This window comes from Capricornis sumatraensis, chromosome 23 (genome assembly GCF_032405125.1).
Source record: "Capricornis sumatraensis isolate serow.1 chromosome 23, serow.2, whole genome shotgun sequence".
Classification (NCBI taxonomy): domain Eukaryota; kingdom Metazoa; phylum Chordata; class Mammalia; order Artiodactyla; family Bovidae; genus Capricornis; species Capricornis sumatraensis.
Window position 1 is genome coordinate 21,774,031 of NC_091091.1, and position 8,095 is coordinate 21,782,125.

General features: G+C 51.1%; 1 protein-coding gene across 1 annotated transcript in view; it reads left to right on the top strand.

Annotated features, from left to right (window-relative positions):
• Positions 1-3,795, top strand: part of WNT8B (Wnt family member 8B) — an 89,370-nt gene extending 85,575 nt beyond the window's left edge. The window contains exons 4-7 of the mRNA XM_068961800.1: positions 485-623; positions 1,471-1,596; positions 2,896-3,038; positions 3,250-3,795. Of these exons, the coding sequence (XP_068817901.1) occupies positions 485-623; positions 1,471-1,596; positions 2,896-3,038; positions 3,250-3,795 (954 nt within the window). The remainder of the gene's footprint in view (positions 1-484; positions 624-1,470; positions 1,597-2,895; positions 3,039-3,249) is intronic.
• Positions 3,796-8,095: the final 4,300 nt, after the last annotated feature.

The window sequence follows — 8,095 nt, forward strand, 5'->3', positions numbered from 1 at the left end:
CCAGTTTCATTCCTACTTCCACCATTTGCTAGTGGTGGGACCTTGAGCAAAGTGTTTTACATCACCTCTCTGAGCCTTAAGTTTCTGTTCTATAAAGTGAAAGTGAAGTCACTCAGTCGTGTCCGACTCTTTGCGACCCCGTGGACTGTAGCCTACCAGGCTCCTCCGTCCATGGGATTCTCCAGGCAAGAATACTGGAGTGGGTTGCCATTTCCTTCTCCAGGGGATATTCCTGACCCAGGGATCGAACCCAGGTCTCCTGCATTGCAGGCAGATGCTTTAACCTCTGAGCCACCAGGGGCGTACCAATTTCACAAGGTTATTCGTGATGTTACATGAGACAGCATATTGAAAGTGCTTACTCTGTCATTAATTTGGAGGAGTGGGAAAGTGGGCAGGAAAAGACGTGCTTGGCCACTTTAAGGCAAATGCCTACCAAGTTCAGCTGCTATGAGTCTGAAATTTGACCCCTGTGTCCCTGCAGGCTTACCTGATCTACTCCAGCAGCGTGGCAGCTGGTGCCCAGAGTGGAATTGAAGAATGCAAATACCAGTTTGCTTGGGACCGCTGGAACTGCCCTGAGAGAGCCCTGCAGCTGTCCAGCCATGGTGGCCTTCGCAGTGGTAAGGAAAGCTTCAGCCACAGGTCCCTGGACCCCTTGGCCACAGGTCAGAGCCCCACTCTCCAGGGACAGAACCAAGCCTCCTCTTTCCCTTTGTTGGTCTCTGGTCTCAGGTCATCTCCCTCTCTAGTATCTTCTGTTTTTTGCTCCAGCTCCTCTTTTTCTTAACTGACACCCTCTCTACTCAACAAATGGCCCTTGCCTCATCCCCAATCCTATACCATCTGCAGCCTCCTAGCTTCCTCAAAATATAAATAGGTAGGTAAGTAGAGGTCATATATTTTCATTCCTCTTAGCCCCTTCCTTTAGCAGGCTCAGTAGAGAGGTACAAGGCAAGTGGGAATTGACTTGGAGACCAGATTCCCATACAGAAGATTAAAAAGTGGCCATGCCAGGAAATGATTGAGGACTAGCTAGCGCCTCTCAGAAGCCTCTCAGACTTCCATGTTCCAAGAGAAAGTGGGGATGGGTTCTTTACACCCTGACCCTCAGATTCTTCCCCATTTCTTTCTTGGTTTCTTTCCCACCTAAATGCCACCCATATCAACAATACTCTAACCACTCAGTCATAAAATGTATAACATGAAAAGATGGGAGAGAAGAGCTGAGCTGAGATCAGGACTGGAGCAGATCCTGGAAGAGAGTAAGGTACATTATAAAGGTGGCAAGATATTTGGTTGGCCAAACAGTTTGTTGGGGTTTTCCATAAGACTCTGTGGAAATGCCTGAACTAACTTTTTGGCCAACCCAACAGAACAGAGCGGAGTGAGGAGGGTACAGTGATGGTATTAAAGGTATGTCTTTGGGCTGTAATTCCTCCCTCTGACTCAGTTTTTGGTTCCTGTCAGCTAATCGGGAGACAGCATTTGTGCACGCCATCAGTTCTGCCGGGGTCATGTACACTCTGACTAGAAACTGCAGCCTTGGGGATTTTGACAACTGTGGCTGTGATGACTCCCGCAATGGGCAACTGGGTAAGTAGTGACCTTGGGGGTGGGTAGGGCAGCCCAGTGAAGTTCACTCAGGCAACGAAAAGCTTGGCAGATACTTGGTGGAGTGAAGAAGGGTGGTAGTCTTCTAAATCTGAGGAAAATCAAGGTGGACCACTTTGAGCCCAAGCGCTACAGTGACAAACAAGGCTATAGGTAGCTGGGAGCCCTTCTCTCACTGGGTGGTTCCCTTAATTTAAATACAATAACAATAAAAGAAGAACAGTCCCTTCAGATTCTAACCTATTACTGTCTCAACCATGGGAGGGGGGCCCTTCCACACTGCCTAATGAAGGAAAGCTACAAGGCTCAAAATAGCCTGGAGTTAAAACTCCCTTCCAGGACCTCCCCGCTGTTCTACACAGAATAAAGCACTTTCTTCCCAGAAGAAAGGAATGGACATTAAGATTGATTACGTTCAGCTCCCAGCCGATCCCAGTCTCTGGCTGGTCTCAGGAATTCCTTGCCCCAGTTGTTGAAAGCTAACTAGTCAAAAATAATCATGAGAAAAAACAGACCCCCTCAAAACAATGTATCTCCGCATGTATATGTTTTCTCTATATACCTACTTTCTTCTTGACTTAGCACTACTGCTAAGTCACTTCAGTCATGTCCGACTCTTAGTGACCCCATGGACTGCAGCCCAACAGGCTCCTCTGTCCATGGGATTTTCCAGGCAAGAGTACTGGCGTGGGCTGCCACTTAGCACAGCAGCCCACTAATCTGACTGCTGCTCCTTCTCGCCTCCTTAAAGGTGATCTGTTCCTGTGAAGTGCCAGTCTTGTGTTTTTCTCTCGAACCTCACCTTCTCTAACTCCCTTACCTTACACTCATCCCTACCTCATTTCCTGTTTACCTCCACTGTCCTCTGCAAGCCTCTGCCCTCCACCTCAACTACCAACTGCTGTTCCATATTATCTCAATTGGCCCCTCTCCCCGTCAGTGTCTGCACTTTCCTCACCTTTTCCACACCATTTTGTGCCTTCCGGAAGTCAATCTCTGGCAGAGCACATGTACACTCTGCCGGAAGGCCAGGAACATAGCCCGGGGAGCAGGCACCTGCCTCCCCTGGTAGCTACTTCTGTCATGGAGTCCTGAGCAGGGGATGGGCTGAAGCTAGGAGTACAAAGGTGTCAAAAATAAATCTGGGGTGAAACTATTCTGGAGCGGGTGCACTCGCCCCTCCTGAATCCTTCCTCAATCCCCCTAACCCACTTAGAACCAGCAGCCCAGGAAGCTCCCTGCAGCCTGCTCAACGGCCTTTCTTCCCACCACGTTTTCCAGGGGGCCAAGGCTGGCTGTGGGGAGGCTGCAGCGACAACGTGGGCTTTGGAGAGGCAATATCCAAGCAGTTCGTCGATGCCCTGGAGACAGGACAGGATGCTCGGGCAGCCATGAACCTGCACAACAACGAGGCCGGCCGCAAGGTGAGTCCTGCAGTCCCTGGAATCAGGCACCTGGCTCCATCCACTACCAGGCCTAGGTGTGGACAGCCCGTCAAGTCTTTTATCTGACTGGGCAAACGTGGTACCAAGCCGGCTGGCCAGGCAGACTTGCAGGAAGCCTCGCAACTCGCCAGACGGCGAGACTCCCCAGGGGCGCAGTCCCTGGCCCGCTCACTCCTAGCTCTCTCCCCAGGCGGTGAAGGGCACCATGAAACGCACGTGTAAGTGCCACGGGGTGTCTGGCAGCTGCACCACGCAGACCTGCTGGCTGCAGCTGCCGGAGTTCCGAGAGGTGGGCGCGCACCTGAAAGAGAAGTACCACGCAGCTCTCAAGGTGGACCTGCTGCAGGGTGCAGGCAACAGCGCGGCGGGCCGCGGCGCCATCGCTGACACCTTTCGCTCCATCTCCACGCGGGAGCTGGTGCACCTGGAGGACTCCCCGGACTACTGCCTGGAGAACAAGACGCTAGGGCTGCTGGGCACCGAAGGCAGAGAGTGCCTGCGGCGCGGCCGGGCCCTGGGCCGCTGGGAGCGCCGCAGCTGCCGCCGACTCTGCGGGGACTGCGGGCTGGCGGTAGAGGAGCGCCGCGCCGAGACCGTGTCCAGCTGCAACTGCAAGTTTCACTGGTGCTGCGCGGTCCGCTGCGAGCAGTGCCGCCGGCGAGTCACAAAGTACTTCTGCAGCCGCGCGGACCGGCCACGCGGGGGCGCGGCGCACGAACCCGGCAGAAAACCCTAAGCGACTCCTCTCCCCTCTCTCGTTTCCCCATTGGTCCTTGGCTTTTTTTAGAGACCCCAGTAGTGAGGAATCTAGGGAATAGGGACCCCACACTACCAAGGCCAGGGATCCCGAGGGAGAGAGCTGCTGCATTCTCTCCGGAGCTCGCCACTTTCCAAACTGTTTCCACAGTTTCTCTGCTGTCGGCATCGTCGGCCCACCACGCTGAGGCCTGACAGCGCTCTGAGACTCTGAGCTACTGATCTTCCCAGGACTTCGAAGAGAATGGGCGTTCCTTCTCCTGGTCCTGCCTACTATAATGCCTGACCTAGCCTGTGGAACTTAGGAACTGGAAGAACCCTCCTGAGTTATGCAGGGCCCAGAGAAAGCATGGCTTTTTTTTTTTACCCCATCTTCCCCCCTCTATCCCTACTCCCCTATGTCCTGCTGTCAGCTCTCTGCCACAGCCACACCTTCTTTGGGCAGAAGCCCTCCTGTGCTTCTGATTCCCTAACTGCTGGCATAGACTCCCCAAGAATCTCTACTTTCCCTCCCCTTATCCCTCCTTCTTTCTCTGAAAGATACTGGGGAAACTGACCCAAGAAAAAGCATGTCTTTAGGGGTTGGTTCTTAGAGGCGGAAGTTGAAGATGGAGGAAGTGAGAACCTTGAGGGCTGATTTGATGAAAACCAAGGGTGCCACTCACCCCTGTCATGTCTCTAATGGACTTTGCCAGTGGGGCAACGACCTTCTTAGACAATCATCCAAGGTGCCCCAGACACATACCCACAACAACCAGGAAAAAGGTAAGGGGAGAGTGCCAGTTATTTCCTACCCTTTCAAATAAGCTTCTCTGTGCTCCTAACCTACATTTTCCTGGCAACCAACTTTACCTCTACTCTTCCCCAAAGGATCTTATCTGAGCCAAGACTGAGATAAATAAAGCTAATTTCCCTTCAGACCCTGGTTTGCACCTCTGAAGACAGGTCATGAGGAATGAGAAGCTGGGATCCCTCCTTTTCACTAACCTGATTCTCAAATAGGCAGGATTCAGGAACTGGATACTTTCCTTCAATATGTAAACTTCCTGCAATGAAACTGTTAACAGGAAGTTCAGTACCTTGAACCTTAATTTATTGCTGTCACTGTGACATCTGTCTTTTTTTCCAGGTATTGAACTTATTCTTGGGGCTATGGGGAAGGGTGCATGGAAGATGTAACCTCTAGGCCCTCTCCTCCCTCCCACCTTGCCTGGATACTATCCTTCTGTGGGCCTCACTTCCCTGATGGCCTAAGTAGTTATCCTGGCCTGACTGAGGTTCATCTGCCAAGTATTAGGAAATCATGCCCATAAATCTTCCACGGATACATTCACTCAGTGGCCAAGACCTTGCTACTTGTGGTGCTTCTCATTCTCTTCTCAGAAGGAAGCAGTACAGCAGGGACTTGCTGATGGAATGGGGCTCAGGAAGGGAAGAACTAACTCCTGAAAGACCCTCTACAGCCCAAGGAGCCTCCCAGTCATCTCCTTCCCCTAGGCTGGTCCTGGATCTGGGTGCCCGGCAACCCTCTGGAGCAGAATGGGTCAAATGCTAGAAGACTTCATCTCATCTCTTGTAGAGGAGAGCACAGAGGAAGAATAGCTCCAAGTGGGTAAAATGGGAGGAGGCTCGAAGGGTCGATCAGTGAGAGCAGAATGGCTCCCATGCTCCAAACTGAGACAACAGCAAGGGCAGACCTCAAATCCCTGGCCTCATCCCTACACGTCTTCTGGTCCCACTAACACCTGCTGAGGAGAGAGGCTCACCTTCCCTCCGTGCAGGGTACATGCTGCCCTTCAGGGTGTTGGAGTGCTTCACTTCCAGTTCTATCAGCAAAGGCCTTTTGCTCCTTTCCTCAGCTTAGATCTGGGCCTCATGGATCTCCCAACTAGCCCTTTGTCCCTAATCAAGCAGTAGCATGCACTAACTTGGTTGTCCCACTTGGCAGAATTGCCTGACAGTGTTCAGTAAGAAAATCTGGCAAGGCAGCTAGAAAATATAAAAGTAAAATCTTATAAAGGGAAGTGACATTCCCCAGGAGGTCTCTCAGCATACTAGTAGGAGAACTATCGTGCTTCATGTGTGACAACTCCAGGTCGGTATTTGGAACATGTCATGCTGCCAGAAAGTTCTTTCACAGGTTATTGTTTTACATTCCCAAATGGCTATGATTGACACCACATTCATTTGTGTCTATAAAGAAAACAATACTGAGCTACCTTAGATCTGGATTGCTTTCCCCCTGCCCCTTACATTATCCATTGATTCATTTATTCATTCAACAAATACCACAGTAGAAATACAGTGGTGAACAACATACTGACCTCCTGAGTTCATGGAGTTTAAGTTCTCTCTTATAATCAATCACCAGTGCTATGTTCCCCTTTATAAATGTGGACAACCAGACTGGCTGCTTGGGAAGACAACTTCAAGGTCAGCGAGTGAAAAATCTTTTGTTTTACAGATTTAAACTGATGCTGAGAAAGATGTCTGGCTTGTTCCACCAACTAGTAAGGTACCACGGGGTGAGTTCTGGAACCCAGGCCCCTCCCCTCCTCTAGTGTGCTCCTTAGGAGTCCATCTGTCTCAGCCAGGGGACAGAAGTGGAGGGAGGTCCTGAGAAGTGACAAGGATGCTGGGTGGAGGGGACAGAACACTGTCTCCTTCCCGTCCCTGGCCTGTGAGCCTACACACAGGCAGGGCTTGCTTTCCTTGAAAAGAATCTTAGCCTCAACTGGCCTTAGCAGCAGGTTAGGGCCAAGACAGAGACAGGGTCGCGCTCAGTGCTGGCGGTGCTGGGGGTGGTGGGAGGGAAGGGCAGGCCAGGGCACTCGCCTATTGTGGGTCTGGATTGGATGCTTCCACTCATTCATTTCCTTTTAATTAACCCGCATTCCTGGAGGAGAAATATTTATGTTGGCTCCCATAGAGGCAATCTGCAGACTGGAAAGAAGGGGGAAGAAAGCCAGCCTTAGCAAAACAACATCTCTAAAGAGCTCAAGAAGAGAAAATAAGAGAACAAAATGCCATTAAAATAGCCTTCTACCCCCACCGGAGTCAATGAAAACTTCATTTCACATGCTAATCCCCCACTCCGCCCCCTTCCCTTCTCACAACACCTTTCCGAAAGTGTTTGGGAAAAGTCTTCGCAGTCAGTACACAGCTCCCCGCAGCTCAGACTTCTCCTTGTGTTAGTTCAGGGCCCCAAGTGGGGCTCTCGCTCCAGCAGCGGCTTTTTTCTCCCCCCCTTTAATTTAAACAAAGACTTCGGAGTTCATCAACCTCCCACTGAAATTCACAGCTGCTGAACAAACTAATCCCTTCTCCCGGCCTTTCTTCCCTTCAATGGGCTCTTGGCTTCAAAGACACTTTGGGAAAGGACTTTGCTGGGGCTCACACTGCTTCATCAATAGAAGTTAGTGCAGGTATTATCTGAAGAGCAAGTGGCTTTACAAACAAATACTGCCTAACAATCCCTTCCTCCCAAACACACACATCTAGCCTGCAGACATGATGGGATCTACAACAGGATTAGAGATCGTACCCCTGGCTTCACACCCGGTCCCTTTGTGTAGCTGAGCTCAGCTCTGAAGTGGTGTGGGGAAAACCCTGGAGCTGAATGTCAGGCACAGATGGAGACACACACACACACACACACACACACACACAGAGAGTGGTGCGGGGAAAACCCTGGAGCTGAATGTCAGGCATGGATGGAGACACATACACACACAGAGTGGTGCGGGGAAAACCCTGGAGCTGAATGTCAGGCATGGATGGAGACACATACACACGCACAGAGTGATGTGGGGAAAACCCTGGAACTGAATGTCAGGCACCGATGGAGACACACACGCACACACACGAAATGATGTGGGGAAAACCCTGGAGCTGAATGTCAGGCACAGATGGAGACACGTGCACGCACACACCACACACACACACTCCTCCGAGTGGCTATAAATGCTGCAAGGAGAGAGCTTAATTCAGTGCCACCTCCTTTCTTCAACTCTCCTGACTTCCTATCTGTCCCCAAGCCTTTCCCTTGCCTTACTGAGGTACAGGGAGCAAGAACAAAGGACTGGGAAGACAGGTAAGAGCAAACTAGGACCCAGAGAAGATAATAATTGGGAGATGACTCAGGAAACCAAACTAAAGCAGCTTTATTGCACATAAAGTACATCAGGGCTTCAGTGCAGAGTCCAACCATGAAAGTGCAGCCGGAGAGGGTAGGGAAGAAGGGCCTCCAAGTCTTGAAGAAGAGTGCCAGAAGAGTCTTT